The 19,185-nt window shown below is 41.0% G+C and overlaps 1 protein-coding gene across 1 annotated transcript in view; it reads right to left on the bottom strand.

The window, feature by feature from the left end:
• Positions 1 to 10,005: 10,005 nt before the first annotated feature.
• LOC128711476 (protein rolling stone) overlaps positions 10,006 to 19,185 on the bottom strand; it is a 37,389-nt gene continuing 28,209 nt past the window's right edge. The window contains exons 3-7 of the mRNA XM_053806354.1: positions 15,094 to 15,337; positions 14,726 to 14,848; positions 11,693 to 11,873; positions 10,430 to 10,708; positions 10,006 to 10,111 (exon numbers count right to left, since the gene is read on the bottom strand). Of these exons, the coding sequence (XP_053662329.1) occupies positions 10,060 to 10,111; positions 10,430 to 10,708; positions 11,693 to 11,873; positions 14,726 to 14,848; positions 15,094 to 15,337 (879 nt within the window). The 3' untranslated portion in view covers positions 10,006 to 10,059. The remainder of the gene's footprint in view (positions 10,112 to 10,429; positions 10,709 to 11,692; positions 11,874 to 14,725; positions 14,849 to 15,093; positions 15,338 to 19,185) is intronic.

The raw sequence follows: 19,185 nt of genomic DNA, 5'->3' as shown, positions 1-19,185 counted from the left end.
AAAGCTTAAGTTTATCTTTCTAGCTCCACTTATTTTTTTAAATTTTCCATTACTAACTTGATCTTTCCTGTGAAACAGATCTCGAAAAATTTGCAATCCACTTTAACATCCTCTCAAACATCTGTTAGCTGTCCGGGGCTTCTCCTAGTTGTGCATCTATATATTTAGATATCTGGTGTACTGGATAAACTTGTATCCCTATAGAAGAGACTTTGAGAGTGTGATCTCAAAGTCGTCCGGAACTTCTCGTACCTCGACTCGAAAGTTTGTACCGACAGCAACATTGAAGTGGAAATGTTTAGATACAAGTTTTGCTGGCTGTCAACCGATCGTATTCCTGCTTCAAGTTGGACTTCTCGAAGCGAAAGTGGTGGCAAAAGTTGTTGAACCATCCAAATGGTTCATATGTACGGAAAAAACAACTTAAGAAACGATAATTTGAACGTATCACGATAGCAGGGTCACGGATGTAGACTATTTTCTATTCTTCTATAGAAGTAGTTCCATTAAGCTAAATGCATTTAAAAAATACTTCGAAATATTGTACCGCAAAAACTATTATCCGTTTGCATTTGCACTCGAAAAATTAAAGCACTACAACTAAAGCTCCTGCAACATCTGGAAATGCTATTTCATTGTTACAAACAATGTGGCTTGCATAAAATCTAAGTTCCTAGAACGCATCACGACCGTTTGAAACAATTGGAAAATCCAACACGAATCCAATTTCCCCACCCACACATGCACACACACACATCCCATCGCATGCTCGTCCAAACATCAATCGGTCAAACCACCACGTTTTTGTGTGTCTCTTGCAGGCCTTTTCCCGTCCAATGCCTGCAATTGCACCGTTTTGCACCGTGACGCGATTGCATACGGTCTTGGGGCGCGCAATCGTCGATGCATGCGAACGGATGTGGCGAATGGCAAAATGGGAAAGAGGGCAAGTGGTAGTAGCAGCACAAGAAGAAAAGAAAAAAAACAGGCAAACCGCTACCATTCATGCGCAATATCAATCAAAACGGATACGAAATGATGCGAGAACTAGATGCCAGTTACCGCAAGTGAGTGCAAGCCACTTGCAAAGTGTATTGAGAAATTTGGGGAATTCAATATTGGTTTAGCTATGTTTTTGTCGTTTTCCATTTGCCACTCGAGAAGATTATGAAATAACAACCGGCTTGGGCGAGGCTAGCCCACATAGCCATCGCGCCAAAGGCTGGGTAAGTGCACTAACTGGTCGACCGGAGGGTATAAGCAGAAGGTTGGATTTTCGTAATGACGCCAGGAGGGCAAACATTGGTTTGCCATTCATTCCATACGCACATGTTTGATCCGGTTGCACCTGCCGACAATCCGGTAGTTTACGTGGTGCAAATCGTTGCATCCGTGTGTCCGAGTGTGGAACGTTCTAGAACTCTGGCGTACAGATGGAGGCCTCATTTGCGTGCGATGTTTCTCAAGCGTCCCCGTAAGTCATAACGGTGCTGAAGGAATTAATTACATATTTTAACTCATTAGCGATGAAGCAAGCAAAAGAAACATTTTATTTCGTGCTCTTCCAGCTTTATGGGCAATTCGAGTTAAGGTTCGCAAGTTAGACGCAATTAAAAATAAGATTTCTGACTAATCGCATTGAAACTGTACTGCACTGAGTTTAGCGAACGTTACTGCACACGGTTGGTCATTAATGGTATTTTAAGGGGAGCTTTTTTATCACCACGATAACAACCGTTCGCGCAACGGAACGAACGTTATTAAAAACAATGCAGAAACACGCGTCGCACGTGAAGCTAGTTTTTTCCTGCTCTTATCGCATTGACTACAATCACATACGATTATTTTCACACAGGAACAACACTAGGTGGGTGGTGTATTTATTGTTTGATATCGAAATCAAATCGTATCGTAAATCGTAATGGTATACATCTATTAAATATAAGATTATTTAATTTAAAACTTTGTAGTCTAGATCATGGATGATTTCATTTTTCTCACAAACAATATGTCATCATCAAAAATAATCTTCTACTAAACTGTTGGTAAACTTGCACGCCTGTCACGCCTGAATTCCACATCACATGGCCCGGTGTTAAAATCCCACACATGCTGCTAATGTGCATTAAGTCAACAAAACGATAGATTTATATGGTCAATGCCACAAACTTGTCTCACGGGCGACACATTCCTACAATAAGCACAAAACACTATGTTGCAATCCACACGCAACTTTGATCCGGCCCGGCCGTTAAAATCCGGTCCCAAAAAAACGAAGAACTTCAACGCCACGATAAGCGACGAACTCGATCACGACGCGCTGAATGTCGAAAAACCTGAAGCTGGAACTGCTGTTTTTTTTGTTTTTTTGCATCATCACCACCATCTCAACAGTGGTTGGCGTTGTCGATGCTCATCATGAAAATACCTTCGTGAGGATAAACCTGTTCCATCACACCATCACGGTCATTTGTGTGCGGGGTTCGGTTCGATCAAGGGCAAAGGAAGCTTAATGTGCGTTGTTTTCGATATCCTTCCCAATGTTAGCCGGGGTGATTCTTTCCCGTGAGATTCGCTGTGCGTCCGATTTGGCGCACGAACGATGGTATCGTTGGCAGTCCGTGGCAGGTGGTAGAAGTTTGTTACCTTGCGCGGTGTTTCGCACAAACCGAATGACCTACAAAAGAGCGCAAGGTAAACGGGCCCTAATAGACGCCTGTCTGGTGCTTTCAAGGGGAAGAAGAACTACTGCTTCAAACTACGGCTAAAGGGTGTTTGTTTTTTATGTATCGCTGGTCATTGACCCAAGACCACTGTCGGGGAAAGAATCGGACAGTATAAATCCGTTTTAGTAGGTCATTTAGTAAGCTGACCGTTGGCTTTTTTTCAACAAGCAACAGTTGATAAGGATCAAAGAGGGCGGGTATTTTCTCTATCTAAGCGATTAACCACTTACTAAGCTTCAACAAAAGTGCCGATAGCAATTTATTGCATGGTTGATTGCACGATGAAGGCATTAATAATAGATTTATGTTATTTTAATTATACTCATTTAATTAACTTAAAGTCAAATTAATAATTGACTATTTTAATAGGCAATATTTTTAATAATATGCAGATGTTTGCGCTCTTGCTATCTATATGGAGTAACTTAATATTAATACCAAAATGTAAGTAACCACCAGGCTCAATGCAACTTTAATGAATAAAGCACTCACGCACGTTCCTTCATCCACAAACAATTCAGGTGTAAAGTGGCGGCGAAGGAAGCATCACTCGCACCGTCGAAAAGAACATTCCACTTTAAGCATTAAACATCAAAGAACAGTTCACACCAACGGGAAAGCCGAAATAACACGCTCCCTGATACGTGATACTTGGTCGCAAGCGAACCGGAAGGGTGTAAAGTTTCCGGTTGCCGGTTTGTTCTGTGCCTCCAGCACGGTAACACTACGTGAAGCAGAAGTGTTAACACGGCAAACACCGAAAGTAGTACGGGTCAGCACGTGTTCGGTGCGTTATGGTTGCTTCGGAAAAGGGAAACCGAAGTGGCCGTGTATTGAGCCGTGCAATCACGTGGAACTCACACACACACACACGCACGCACAACGTGTCCTTAAAATTGGATTACATTTCTCCCATGATGAGAATGAATTTATTATGCAAAGCGATGGTACACATTAAATGAGTAAAGCGAACCCCGTATGTGCGCGTTTTGTGGGTCGCACCTTAGTGTTGTGCTTTCATAGTACAAGTAGAACGCACCTACCCAGACCCTTCGCCGTACGCTTAAGGTCAATGAATTCGTTATCTTGGAAAACCTTGAGCGAACGGTCAATGGAGCAGCGTTGGAGTTCAGTTTTGGAAACCTTTTTTTTTATATGACTTCGTTTTTTGGCACGCTAGTTTTTTGGGGGGAGTCGGTTTCCCTGGCATTGATTATGCTAGAAGAAAATTTGGAAAACCCCAACAATAAGATTGAAAAAGGTTCCCATCTTGGTTCATGTTATAAGCATAAAAGCTCTATTAAGGCGAATGATTATGTTTGTGTGTTGTTTAAATATGGCCTGATCAGTAATCGACTATTACTGTTTGACCTGTTCAATAAGTTTATGATCAGCTAGCATTAGTTTGAATTGATTTGTAAACTTTTTATTGTAAAGCCTTGAAGGCATACAATTGTTGCATTCAAATATAAAAAATACAAATTACTTCCTGTACTTCAAACTAATTTCTGATTGATTTTCAAACTTTCCACACGTACATCCTTCTGAGGGAGAGCTCCCTAAATAAATTGTCATAACAACCTTAATTTGAAGCTAATTTAGAAAGCTTTTTTAATCAATATTTAATATTTGATTACAATTAAATGGTTATAATAATTAATAAGTGTGAATAAACGATTTGGTTCATGTTCTGCAGCAGAAATAAGTTCCTTTGAAGGCATCAGTTGCTCCACAAGCTTTTAAATCATTGCAGTTTGCCGATCTTCAATAATATATTAACCAACATCACAAGTTTAAGAATTGCTAGTTCTCTAGTTGTATTGGTCTGTAGAGCTTCTGGACATTGCATATCATGCCACTAAGATTAAATAAGAGTTCGACGAACTGAAATGGTTGTTACTCCCAAAAACTCGCTATGAGGCGGTGGACTAAATACATCTTGCTCCATAGTTTATCTCCTTAAAAACGCTGTTTAAACAACTGTTTTTAATGACCGACTTTAACATCCGCGTTTCAGCTGTGTCTATACAACCAACAACCGCTTCTATGCAGTTGAAAATGTGTCGATGAAACGTTGTGATACACTTAGAAGCGTCATATTTTTTGCTTATTTCATCACAACAAGCCAATCTAGAGGTGTTAAACTCTGGCGCAAAACACAAGCTGTAGCGTTATCGCTACACCTTCATCGTTCCGTATGATGTGCTAGCACTTATCTTAACTATCTATCTGGCGGTTAATACCAACCGGCAATTATAGAACAACGCCCAACGAGCTTGCGGTGTGGCAGATTGGCAAACAATTGCCAGCAAAGGGGAAGCTGCTCAATGCTCAAAGCTCAAGGCCACATTCCCAAACCAAACAAAACAAAAAAACGAACCCTCTCTTCCGCGAGCAGGAAAATGATTGAAAACCCGTGGCCGGCCCGGCTGTTTCTGCTTTCGGTGGGTGAAGTAATAACGACCACGAACGGGCCGAATCATCGCGATCAACCAATTGTTCGATTATTAATAACACCGTAACCTAAATAATCGCACCGCTACACCGCATGTAGGACCATTTCTTTTCGCTGTTCGATCCGTCGTGCTTCTTTCAACTCCCGCTCCGGTCCTAATGCATTACTTGACAAATGAACGTACATGCCATATGTACCAGCATAAACACAACACCCTGCCGGTCGTTGGAACAGAAGGTGCAAGCACGCAAGGCAATGTGGTGGTTTTTCTTTTTCTCCCAACTCCCAACTACTGACCACCACCCCCTCCGACCGGCACCACAACATGAAACATGTTTGGCAAAGCGATCGCCATTAGCAGACGGTGTCTGGGGCGTGAATTATGCTTTGGCTGGCGTAACGCCCGACCGGGGCCAGTGCCGGTGGCCAGCGGTTTTCGGGGGATAGATTTAGTTTGCAATTCTGATATCTTCGCTCCCGTACTACGGCCAAGCGGGTGGAAGAGGGCGTGAAATTACACGACATTATATCATAAGCAACAAAACTGCTGTGATTGAAAACGATGCGTTTGCTTAATGGGCCGTTTAAAAGTGAGATTTACGGTAAATAAATGTACGAATTATGCTCATCAATAAAATCCATAACCATCTGTGATGGAGTCGGTCAAGGGATTTAAACATTTAAACTAATAAAATATTAAGATCATATCTTAAGCACAAAAAATTTGTATTAAAAGCAGAAAAATAATAAATAATATTTCAATTCGAATATTTCTGGTATTAAACTTATTAACTTTAAAAAGGCTAATGTTGTAGTTAATTTCTTAAACAATTTACTTGTTCATTTTCACACTTTCGCATTTTCCATTACGATCTACCCACGGCTGTTTGGAAACAATTCACTTTTTGCATTCATTTTCACCAGAACATTAATTATTTCGTTCCATCATTTTAAAAAGCTATACACCGCATCGTAATTCATCCATCATTTCGTTTTGAGCTCAGACAGTTTCAGCGTGGCTTAATATGAAAATAAATACCCGACTCGCATCAGCATTTGATACACCTCACTAAATACCGCACCAATACGCACGCACAGATGCGTTCTGCGATGCGATCACCAATCACCGTTCCGCCTGCTGATCCAAATGCTCACTTCCACTTCCGGTCTAACCGGCACAATGTTAGCGAACATATTAATGAAACATCACCAGCACAAACTACATGTGAAGCAGCGTATGTAAGCATGAAAACCGCCATTGAGAAGGGGCCAGATTCGATTTCTCTTTCGGTTTAGAACGGTTTCTAGCAAACCGCTTAGCGTGGGTTCACTTCTTACCTAGTGCACTAGGCCAACCAACCGAAGCTCACATACACTCTTTGCTGATTTCTTGGGAAAAAACAACAACTTAAGCACACGGCTCTGGGGCACTTCCGAAAGGTAGCAAGAATGCTGAGCACTGCGGTAAACACTGAACTTGGCTTTCCTTTCACGTTTTCCTTTCGATAAAAGCCAGCGGTGAGACGCGTCCGACCTCGAACGGGGCTTTCGGGTGTAGAGGTCTCTGCGAAATGCGCACGCGTTCCAAGCCGTAGATCGACCGCGACTGGCAAGCACAAACAAGTCCGCATTAAGTGCCGGCACTGCGTGGCAGCAGGTTCGCAGTGCTATGGTGGGGAGGGTTTAATTTGGGTTTGAGCTTTGCATGAAAAGCGAAGGCAGACGGGCGGAGATTAAACCTGTCCACTCAGTCGGTGGATGAAATTAAATATTTTCACTTAATTCATGCAAATATTAATGATGTCAAAACAGTTCAAATTAGGTTCAAAAGTACTTTATGTTTGCGGGTGTAAAACAACTATTCTTGTTTCGCTTAGTTTGGTTAGATATGAATGAGTAACCCTGCAATAAACTTACGAGCTTTATTGCATTCAATGTTGCATGCACGGTTAGGCCTCGTTTCAAAGACGTCGTCAGGCAATTCTGGTAATGCTTGTTTTATAGAATGAATGAATTGTATTATTATTAGAAATAATCTGAAACAGCTTTAAATGCTTTGGTATTGAATTAAATTAAAAATACAAAAAAAAATCAAAATCTTCAATATGATCGTTCCGTGGCTGGTAATCACGGAACCTCTGTCAATGCCTTCTCAATACACATGATATTAGTGTTGTACATTTTGTTTTAAGTGAAATTGCAGGGCTTGCTATGGTAGTGCGTAATTTAATACCATTCTAGCGAACTTTTCTAATCTATAAATGTCTTAACTTCTCGATGTTTAATATTATCATGTGTTGTGCTGTAAAGTGCATTTGCTGCAGTCATATTTTTGGTGTGTTATTGTATAATTGAATAAATTAATGCAACAATTTAGGGCATTCTACCTTTAACGACAAATCAAACGTTTCTCAGATCTTACTAAAACTCTGACAACAAGGTCACTCTCGCATAAACGTAAAAGCTTTCTTTGGTCATTCTTGGATAGGTGCCAACTAACAGATTACTAGCAAACAAATCGAATGAATCATCAGTAGTGAACTGAAGCAGCATGGCTGTGAAACTCGACATGATTAGAGCTACTGGCCAATGCTAGCCGAAAGCCGATCTCTATCTACTAGGGCAAGGACTATTTTTGCTTGAACTTCGGAGATTTGTAGCCATTTTAATACCGTATACACATAATTTACTTTATATTTACCTGTTATAAGAAGCCACGAGTTGTTCCATCCTGCTTTAACTCGGCATAATTTTGCAACGCCTGGAAGTAGGCAATAGAAAAGATATTGATCATTTTAAACAGTTCATTGAGTGCTAGAAGCCAATTATGATACAGACCCAGCATAGTTTAACTATTCGTTTCAAATTTACTTACATTATGGCACTACATTTGTTATAAGATCGTTATTTAAATTTTCAAAAAACAAATAAGGAATATGATGAGAAATCGTATAAATCATTTATAGTTATATTCTTATTGTTAACCTTCTTACCTCAGACTGAGACTGAAGTTGAATGATTAAAAAAATAAATAAAAAAGTTTGCTTACCAGTTATGGATACACTCACATTTCTCAAGTACTAGCAACGAACCTGCAGCACCAACCGGTTGAACATGATTTTTATATATTTTGCATTCACTTCACTCTAAACAAACCAATCAAATTTATAAATGGAATGTTTTTTTTTTTTTGTTTGTTTTTGTTTCTGCATTTCCTTTCATTAATTTAGTGTTTGATTTCGTTCCCTTCCCTCCCGGTGCCCCACACCCGCGTTAGCCCGCCATCTCTTTAACACGTGTTAGGTATTTCTTTGTTTTTGTTTTCTACTACTGGCTTGTCTGTTTCAATATTTATATCTCAATAAAATGCATCCTACAGGCTTTACATTAGCAATTCTTTTACGCGGATGCATCACCCACAGGACAGAACCTATCTGGCCGGGGCTGTGCAGTGTGTTGCATCGTTTTCCAATACTTTTTATTGCTAAAATCAACGCACAACGGGCTGTGACCAGCATCACCATTCGTAACAGCTGACAATATCACCAGTGTTGTTTTTGCTTATCTTGCAGACACTATTTACGCATGTTGCCACTATCCTCTCTACACACTCGTTCCTCATTTCTTGTATTCTACTATAATTACCAACTCGTGCCACCTTTTCAACTTCTCTTTCCCACCTGCCAAACAATCTAATGTAATTTCCTTTTTTGTTTGTTTGCTTTCCTTGCTATGATACTGTTGTTATGTCTTCAAATATATTTCTAGAATCAACGACTGTACTTTAAAGACGCATTCTTACGGATCCAACATTTGTTTGGTTTAATTTGTTGTGTGAGTTTGTCTGCGTGTGTGTGTGTGAATTATTTTTGTAGTTTCTTGTTGTTGCTATTGTTATAATAATCTTCTGTTTTTTTTTGGAGTTAGTGTGTGTGAATCTAATCCCCCGCACCACCGTCCGACAAAAAACGATTTTTTTTTCTTTGTTTGTTTTGTGAGCAAATAGTAACTTTATACGCTAAGATCTAACATTTCGTGAGTGATGTCAGTTGTGGTTGAACGGTAGGCGCTCAATCGGTGTGTGTGTTTTTTTTTTGTTTGATTTTGGTTTTCACGTTTTTGTTTAGTAGTTGTTTTTTCGGTTTTTTTTCACGTTTGATTTTTGTTGTTGTTTGTGTTGCAGTTTTTATAATACGATTACGGGAAAGAGATACTACGGTGAACGAACCCGACGGAAATCTAGGACGGGAATAGTGGAGTGTGAGTGCGAGTCGACGTGGGGGAAAGTAAAGTAAAGGTAAAGCAAAAGCGAGGAATCGTTACTTTCGTTTAGAGAGGCATAATATATCGAAATGTTTCATTTTTTTTTGTTTGGTTTTGGAATGCATATTTTGTTTCGTTTTTTCATCCTACGAACGAATGTAATCTCCAATGTACGGTTATTTTTCTTTTTTTGGCATAACACGCAGGATATGGTTTTTGGGTAAATTAATTCACTACCTAAACTTACAATAACTGAACGGAAATACTTTAAATGCGAGTATTGAAATCGTCTTACCATACGCGTTGCATACCATGCGTGCGTACCTCTAGATGCGTGTCCTTTGAAAGGAGCAAGACAAATTGTATTCCAAATCCTGCCGACGGACTGCTGAGCGGGCGCAACTCCGACCAGCTGTTTGCTGTATATACGCTAAATACTGTCATGGCAACAATTGCACAAAGTTGACAACTATACAATTTCATCGGTTAAAAACATTTCCCCTAAATGCAAACGGAAAGCCCAAAGTAAAGCGCACGAGCACCGTCTCCACCATATATGCCCGCCGTACGGATCGCTGTTAACTCTGTGTGGAAATATTGGTCGAGCAAAGTGCACTAGCGTAGGGAGGCCACCTGGCGCGAGCCACGTCCATCATGGCGCGACTCTCTTCGTAGATGACGGAAAGCGTGCGATTTGGTGATGAGAGGGAAAAGAGAGAGAAAGAGAGAGAGAGAAAGATATATGATTTTTTTTTTCTTCTTCAAAACAATATGCGGTTGAGCTTCTTGCAAACAATGGTACCCAGCAATACAAACATACAGACGGATGGGGGAGTGCGGGAAAAGGAACTCACAAGGAAGATGAAGGGAGACAAAGTGTAGGCAATGAAACCAGGACGAAGTGGTAGTATGTGCACTGGTGCATTTGGCTCATTTCGGCGTTAACGCGTTAACGCCCAACAACCACCCTCCTCCCCCTGCTCACTTCAGATCGACCACGGCGGTCGGGTTGAGGAAGTTTTCCCGCTGTGCTTCCTCCATCGAGGAGAGTGTTCGCGTGATGGAGGTGATCTTCTCGTGGCTGCTCGATTTGCTGTTGTTGCCCTGGACGCAGACGCGCGCGTACAGCCACACCCGGAGACAGTACAGGCAGTAGCAGAGGAAGTGCATCAGAAACACGGCAAAGATGCCGAGCGCACAGATGACGATCGATTTGCCCGGCTTGGTCCAGTCGAGCATTTTGTAGATGCTGGAATCGTTGTGTCTGGCGGGAAGGTGTGGAACGGAAAGCGAAAATATTAAAAGTCCATTAGAGCAGAAAGGAAATTTATGACTGCGATTTTTCAGGCTTATCTTATTTCTTAAGCTCAAAAATAAATTAATTGTTAAAGCAGCTAACGCACCATAAATATATTATCTTTGGAATGACAAGTTGTTTAAAAATCGGGCAAAGAAAATAACTTATCAATAAAATTAATTGGAGTTGATAAGATAAATATAAGTAAACGTATCCTTAAGAAAACTTTTACAGTAATTTGACAAATATGAAATTAAATATGAATTATGAACTTAATCTTTAAATTATATGCATTAAGTAAATTTAAGATAATTTGTAAAATTATGAAAAATTCAATCTTAAACATGTTAACCTCGGATTGATGACGAAACCGAAAGAAAAAACTCTTTAATGGCAACGTAACGAAAAATAGTGCACCGCACTAAATCGTTTCCAACAATTATCACCATCTTGGGAATAATGGAAGCTTGATTAATTTTGCTCTTCATCTTCATGAGTGCAAAATAAATGGTTTCGTTTGCCTGTCATTCGTTCACCGTACATCCTGCACGGTATTCGGAATGCAGTACATATCTTTAGCCCTTCCTTTGGCTAATTTCGCATCGCACTGTAAGCGAACTTTCCCAAGATGGGTAAAACTTTGCTCAAATATTAATGCACTGCTCGCACAGTACCAACGGCATAGTGTCGGTGAGCCAAAAGTTCTAGTTCATCGTATTGCAGCCACTTGCTTGATGGCATAATTTATTCAAACAAACACACACGAAGCTTACGTCCCGGGAGAGGTGCAAAATAGCAAACGCAATTGACAGTCTAATTAATCCGCCACAAACAGTACACTATGGCGGACAGTGGCGGATACAGCATCATATCCGATACCGGTTTCTAATACTTTTATTTCACGTTACCAACCATCGGAAGGGCAATTAGGGGCCCGTGACTGATCCTTACCTGTCCGTTCCGCCTGCCAAGTAATAGACGATGGAGAACAGCGCATAGGCCACCCCGATACCGGTCGTCCAGTACGCATGGTTGAGCTTGATCGGATGTCCGACGATGGTTAGGTCAATTAGCATAATGATGGAGTTGAGCACGTGCACCATGAGATTAACGGCATCGACACGGTTTTTACCTTTGTGGGGGGGGATAGTAAAAGAGATTACACTTTTCTATTAGCAGCAAAAGCAATAACACGGCCACTGCTGGCCGGTTCCGTAATGGAGGGCATTCAAGAGGATTTAAATCGATTTTGTTCAATTTGTTGGCAACAATGTTGTGATGTGTGTAGTGCATGTATCAAATGTATGGTGAGGCATGGTGATTTTATGAGATAAATCTGTTTATAGTACCCCCATAAAATAGATTAGACAATGAATCTGTAAACGGAAATGCTTTAACACTAGAACTACCGGACCAGTCATTTTGACTGGAATGCTTTATTTTCATTACTTTTATATTGCGGTAAAACAATTCTACCATAGCTGATGCATGACTTTTACACAACTTTTCTGTTGTATGAACTCAAAAACGTATTACAACATCATCCAGGTATTCGAAATTGTTTAGAAAGTGATTATCAATGAAAAACGCGTAAAACGCATGGTAGCTCTAGTGTTAAGAGAGTGATATCGAACTTCATGTTAAATCTTTCTTCTCGGAAAAGGATTAATGGAAATGGTATGGATTTTTTTTTTAAATCAAAGGGTCTAAGCTCATCCCACAACGAAAAAATCAACCACCATAAAACCATTGTGATTGCAGAGCACTATTTTTTTTCGTATGAATAACAGCCAGTACAACATCAAACATCAACAACTATCAGAAGCGACCACTCCTTGCCTATCCTCGTGCGTATCGCTATCCAACGATGCCACATGGCCACTGCACTAATGCCGCTAATGAGCAACCAGGCGTCTCCATACAGCAAACCTTTTGCCATACACTACCGAATAAAAGAACTACACACTGGCTGCATCTCATTTCGTACACACTTCACACAGCACTTTAATATCCACTGACATAATCTCTTTCTTGTTTTGCTACAGCTACACAGTACACGAATGCATCTAATCCCCGTCGACACGTAGCACAATCTGACACTCGCCCTCTATTGTTTACCCTGTGCTGTACAACGGGAGATTAAAATTTGCAATCATTTCACTCCCGTGCACACCAAACCTACGCCCATATTTATGCGGCAAATGACAACATGCTGATAGTAAGCCGAATGTGCGAACGGATGAATACAACTGTAATACAAGCAAACCGACAAGCGAAATGAATTGGAGAAATTAACGTGCACACTTAGCGTTTGTATATGCGCATCGTATAAAAGGCTACCGTATAGAGCCCTGCCCAGGGGTGGAACAGTTCTGATAAGCATGAAACGGGTGCGAAATAAAACACGAATGGTAATTCTGGCGAACAGTATCTGCACAGCATCTGCTGACTGTTGGAGACCTGAAGCTTGCAAGACATTCGCGCTCAAGACGAAACACCGGAAGTTGTTGTGGTGTGGCAAGCCGCGACAACACAAGAGTTCGCAAGCAAATTTGCACCCAAAAGCATGTAAGAAACCAGAAACAATTGGTGCAAGGGTTTCGCCACATTGCGGTTGGATAATGATTTGACTCTGTTCGGCTGACTAGCCGGAACTGAGCTGTTATGGCTGCTTCCAGTTGCTAGTCACACAGTACAAAAGGCACAAAGTAGGGTAACAAGTTCTTGGCCTCGTCACTGCTGAACTATACTTTCAGCGCTCTTGGTAAAGAGTTTAAGAACTTGTAATGTTAATAGCATGTAACGAGAGCTTTCACTTCGAGTAGTGGCGGATGTACGATGGAGTAGTTTTATTGTTACGCTAATTGCAAACAAAAACCTTCTACTAGAGTTAAGATGATGGTTTATAATTTGAAAACAGCCTAAAGATATGTGGGAGACTTAATATGTAGCAATATGTACATTGCAAGTTAGTTAAAAGGAACAGTGCAAAATTTTGTAACAGATACTTTATTTCTCTCCGTTGAATTGAAAGCGCCTGAAAGTATGCAATATACCATTTCGAAACCTCAATCGTCACACAGAAATAATGGCATTCGTTGAATAATCAATTGCATTAGCACAAAGAATGTCTAAACAGGGTCACACATGATCTTTCTGTAGTTTTTTTTCTAACATTAAACATTGTTAGTGCATACTTTTAGGCGCTACAATCACAAAACAATTTCTAGAGCACGAAAACAAATGTACTAATATTTGCTGGTGCTCGAATGACTTGATTGAAAGAATAAAGTATAAAGGCCAAAAAAATGTTCCTTAATCCGGAATCGTTAATAAAACGGAATCCTTTATAAAACTCGAATAAGGTATCATTAACAGGCCAACTTGTTAATTGGTCGCTAAATAAGTTTAATATAAAAAAAAGGTTCTAAATTGTTCCTAGAAATCAAACCCAGAAAACTGTGCCATCCAGAAGCTGTGAACTAAACACGCAATGATTCCAAGAACGATTAGCCGCTGTTTAATAACAGGAAAAGACTTGGCAACTAATTTTATCCTCTTGCAGGAAGTTATTCATCGATAGCAGATTACACATGCTGCTAGTGTTGAAGAGACCAATTTCTGGGAACTGTTTGTAATAGGTTTAAGCCATGGAAGCATGGAAGTCAACTTATCACCGTGTGTTCTAACAGGGGATGTGCATCGGGATGCTGTGGTACGATGAGATGTTGCCGAGTATGATATCCGGTCACTCATCGGAGCAAAACCCTCCCGAGATAGTTATAAGCGCTGATGAAATGCATATTCATAAAACATTCTCTCTCCGTCCCAATCCCTATTTACAGCTCTGTATCTAATCTGGATTTGTGTGTGTGTTTGTGTGAGTTGGTGAATGCGTTTGCTTACGTTGGAATATTATAGCAATTAAGGACACACATGCAGGGCCACACCTTGTTCCCTTGCGGGGTAAAACACTATACTCACTTGGATCGTACACGAACATCCAGTAAACGATGGTGACGATGAACGAGTAGACGGTAGCAATCGTGTACGCAATCCAGTACACCGAATGTAGTCGGCTTTCCCTTGCGACATGAATATTCCACTCTGTTGAAGGCGAAAAGTAAACCAAATGCGTACGGATGAGATGGAGGAAACAGGAAATGGGAGGCAAGAAAAAATCAACTCTCCGGAAACCTATCCACTGTGGACACACCGTCGGATGACTGACGGAAGTAATAGAATTGACATCTTCCTCGCAACCGAGCGCATCGAATGCAGCATGCACCGGTTGCTGTTTTGCCTGCGAATGCAGCTATGTGTATTTTTTTGTTTTGCGCCGCACTTCTTACCGAACTCATTCCGGTCAATCATCAGACCCTTGGTGACGATGATGGCCGCCAGCCAGGCCTGTACGGTGCACGCTATCAGTGCCCAGTGTGTCAGGTAGATCCACCATTTGGCGTAGTGATGTTCGAACATCGGCTCGGAACGGCCAATGTCCAGCACGGAGCATACGAGCATCGCCAGAAACACGATGGCCACTATCAACCGGTACAGCAGGTAGCATATACCGACCTGGGTGCTGCTTTGCCACTGGAAATAGAAAGGAAAGAAAGCGCGCGTTAGCAGTGACAGTTCGTTTAATAGAAGCACGAACAGTGGACAAACAGAAAAAAAAACCCTCCCGCAAGAAATAAACTCAATCAAACACACTAGAAACAAGAAACCGTCCAACCACACGGTAACAAACTGCTGGACGCGAAACAAAGTGCGAACAAGATAGAATGGAACCAGCGTGAAAGGAAAATGGCCATCAACTGCAGCTAGGCTAGCTGCAAAAATGCAGATTTGTGTCTGTGCTCGCCTAACACAAAGTTGTGATTGGGAGGTGTGTTTGCCTTGAGTTCCCTTTTTCCTGCTGACCATTTTTTTGCACATTTTTTCGAGTCGCGAATTTTCCAACCTTTTCATCCTACGTGATTCAAGGGGGCAGTACTGCTTTGTTGTTGCTGCTGCTGATGCTGTTTTGTTTGCTGTTCGCTCTCAAATCTACATCATGCTGATTATATGCAGAAAACCGGACCATATCCTACGTTTGGAATGGGTGATAGAGTACTTTTTGAATTTTTCATCCCAACCCCATCCCCATCCATTTTGTCCGTTTTTGGTGGCCGGCCGAAGTTGGAAACTCTGCATCGGAACGTTTGTGCGAAATGAAGTGATGAAATATTTACGGTTGCATAGAGTTTTCCTCCCGGCAGAGCTCCGTTATTTTTCCATGCTCCCGAAAGAACATTTGCGTCAAATTGCTCGCTTGGGATGGGGTCAACGGAACAAGGGCGGCATTTTGGATAAATGTCACATAAAACTGCCCACCGCACTGGTACATGTTTTGGCTATTTGGTTGAGGATAGTCGTCTACGTGGCTTCAGACTAGTGTTATGTTCATAAGTTTACAACTTGTTTTTCGTTTTATTTTTTTTTAGAGACTCTTGTCTCTAAAACTTGACTTTTAGAAAGTAATATCGTGTTTTGTTAGAGACTTTTATGAAATGAAAAATAAAAATTTGACATTAATTTAGTTAGAAACATTTGAGCTGACTTTTGTCCGACAAGGGTCTTAAAATTCGGGTCTTTATGTCCTCCATATCCTCTTTAAGAAGAAAAAGAAGTAAGAAAGTAATATCGTGTTTTGTTAGAGACTTTTATGAAATGAAAAATAAAAATTTGACATTAATTTAGTTAGAAACATTTGAGCTGACTTTTGTCCGACAAGGGTCTTAAAATTCGGGTCTTTATGTCCTCCATATCCTCTTTATATGTCCTCCCTATTGGTATTTATATTGGGATATTAATTTACAATAACTAAAATACAACTTTAGAATATCAAATGTAGAATTTGTGTACAAGAATATATTGATTTCAAACAAATTACCGGTGGGCTGGTCCCGTCATGAGACTGACACCCAACGACCCAGCCCGTAAAGTTCTTTTAGGTCATCCAAATGGACAGGACACGACACGGACATCCACCGTGAGCGTTTAAAAGGACTTCTGCAGCAATCCAAGATCACGAAGTGGTTGTAGTACCGACTAAGAAAGTACTTATTTACAGTATCCTGCAGAACCAAACAAAATGTTTGATAGATGTTATGGTATGGTATGGTATATACCTTAATAACAGCTGGAAGATGTTGCACTAATGCAAATAAAATGAAATACAAAAAGCCAAATTCATCATTATTTTGCAACAATTGGTGAAATGTTTTGCATTGTTATAGAGTTACTATTTTCCCCATCACGTTTCAAATTGAAATTTTCTCAATTGAAAGAGAGTGTTGTAAAGCAGAACATCATATGATGCGCACATCTCATCAACATCACATGATGATTTCCATTTTAATTGGAAAAAAGGTCTCCATTTGCATGCCCATTAACATCAACTTTAAATGCCAGTGACCGATGGAAAAAAAATTATCAAACATTTAAGCAATAATTTAATTAAAATCATCAGTAATGCCTACGATTTCCCACCAGAGCAACTGATCCTGTCCGGTGCGGTAGTACCACAACCCGCGGGACGATTTTATCAATTCCATTCTACACTTAACCTTGTTTTTCCGCCGACGATATTACGACCACAGTGCGTTCGGTTACTGCCCACCGTGACCACTTGTCCAACGATCATTATTGCTCTTCGAAAAACAATTGTATGTAACCAATAATACCCCCATCCTGATGGGCAAACAAATTAAGAATGCGAATTGTGATTGTGACTGGGTTGCTTCTTGGAACGACGCCGCACCGGTGGGACGGTCGGTTGCATCGGCTTGCGCATTATGTGCATTAATTAAAGCATTGTTGAAGCCACAAGTACGTGCGAGTTGCGTCCGCAAAAAAGCGACAACACATAAATATTTGACTGCAGTGTTTTTCAATTTGTTTCATGATGTGATGGGAGCAGAAGCAGAAAACACAAAAAGAAAAACTTTCGCAATTCGAGTTTTGTTTGTTTTCTTCGACATTGGCACAGAAATGACTGGCGATGTGGAGGCTCACCATCGCCAAACTGCACTCGATTCGTACCGAAAAAAAATGTTGATTTTTGTGGCACGTTCTTTATGGTGCTACGGACCCCATGATTCATAGGTTGAAACCTAAGGACGGCACCGGGTTGGGGTGCCTTTTTTTCCTCGCTCCCTCCCGTTGCCGTTTGGCTGTTTTCAATAAATATTCCCAGCTTTAGTGGAGCGGTTTTGGCGTATTCCAGTGGATTGTATGCATAGTTTGTTTCTGTGGCACATATATTAATCCCGTTCTGTTCCCGTGAGTGTAGCGCTGCCACTTTTCAGCGCCGCTCCCTTATTGTCTTCTGCGACGTTGATGCTTGTTTTCTTTAGTTTGATTTTTCCAATCGAATATTTATTTCCTCCCCTCGCCCTCGTTTTTTTTCGCATCCACTGCTCTCGAATATTGCTACGGGTTATTGATTATTGTTGAGGACAGCTTAGCCCTTGGCCTTTCAAGTAGGTTCAAAATTTGTGAAATCGGTTCCAATGGCAGCTCCTTTGTTCCCTTCCATTCCCGGGTTATTCATACGCTCCACACTCCACTTTCAAAGCTAAATTTATTTAAGTTTATTTTTTGCAGTTCTTTTTAAATTTCCGCTTCAAAGTGCAGCATCCTTCCCTGTTGGCACGTGGCATTTATCGTGGCTACAGCGCTTGGCGCATTCTGGGGTCATTGTTTGTTGTTTTTTTTTTCCTTTTTCCTTTTGCTGCCCCACTATATTATGCTTATGAGAGCATGGGAAGGATAAAAAAAGCACACGAGACACAAGCACAGAGTGCAGCAAATTTACGGTTTTGCGTAAATGATGCTTTACGATGCCGACTGCTGTGGTTCACGGGCTAGCGCACGTACGTACGTATGCAAACTGGGTGGTTCCTTTTGGGTGACTTACATACTTCCCGCTGTTGTTCGGTTCACGCACACACACACAAACAGACAGGAGCATCCGCACGGGTTCACAGCTGGTCCGGCGAGCGGACCCCGGGCCGGTTTTAATTTCATGGAGACGCCTGGTGGTTGCAAACAGGCGTGAGATTTCAAGTCCCGCACGAATGGCGAGTCCGGTCACGTGTGCAATATGAGTGTAATGGTTTTGCTTTAGTGCTGTGCCGTTCCGGAAGGAGCGCGATATGCATCATCTGTAGCCATTGTGACGACACAAAATCACTATGGAACTGCTAACGACACAATGCTTAAATTGACGCGTGGATGATAAAGTTTCAAAGAGACACCATAAATGACTAAGTGCACTAAGAGCAGGGAGCATTGTGATGGTTGGAGTATGTCATAATTTTATAACAATACACACAAAGTGCAATTGCCACATAGCAACTTTTCTAAAAGGAAATGTTCAAATAGCACAAGGGGAG

The sequence above is a fragment of the Anopheles marshallii genome, chromosome 3 (genome assembly GCF_943734725.1).
Source record: "Anopheles marshallii chromosome 3, idAnoMarsDA_429_01, whole genome shotgun sequence".
Lineage (NCBI taxonomy): Eukaryota > Metazoa > Arthropoda > Insecta > Diptera > Culicidae > Anopheles > Anopheles marshallii.
The sequence above is the reverse complement of the archived record's forward strand: the minus strand, read 5'-3'. Positions and strand labels throughout refer to the sequence as shown.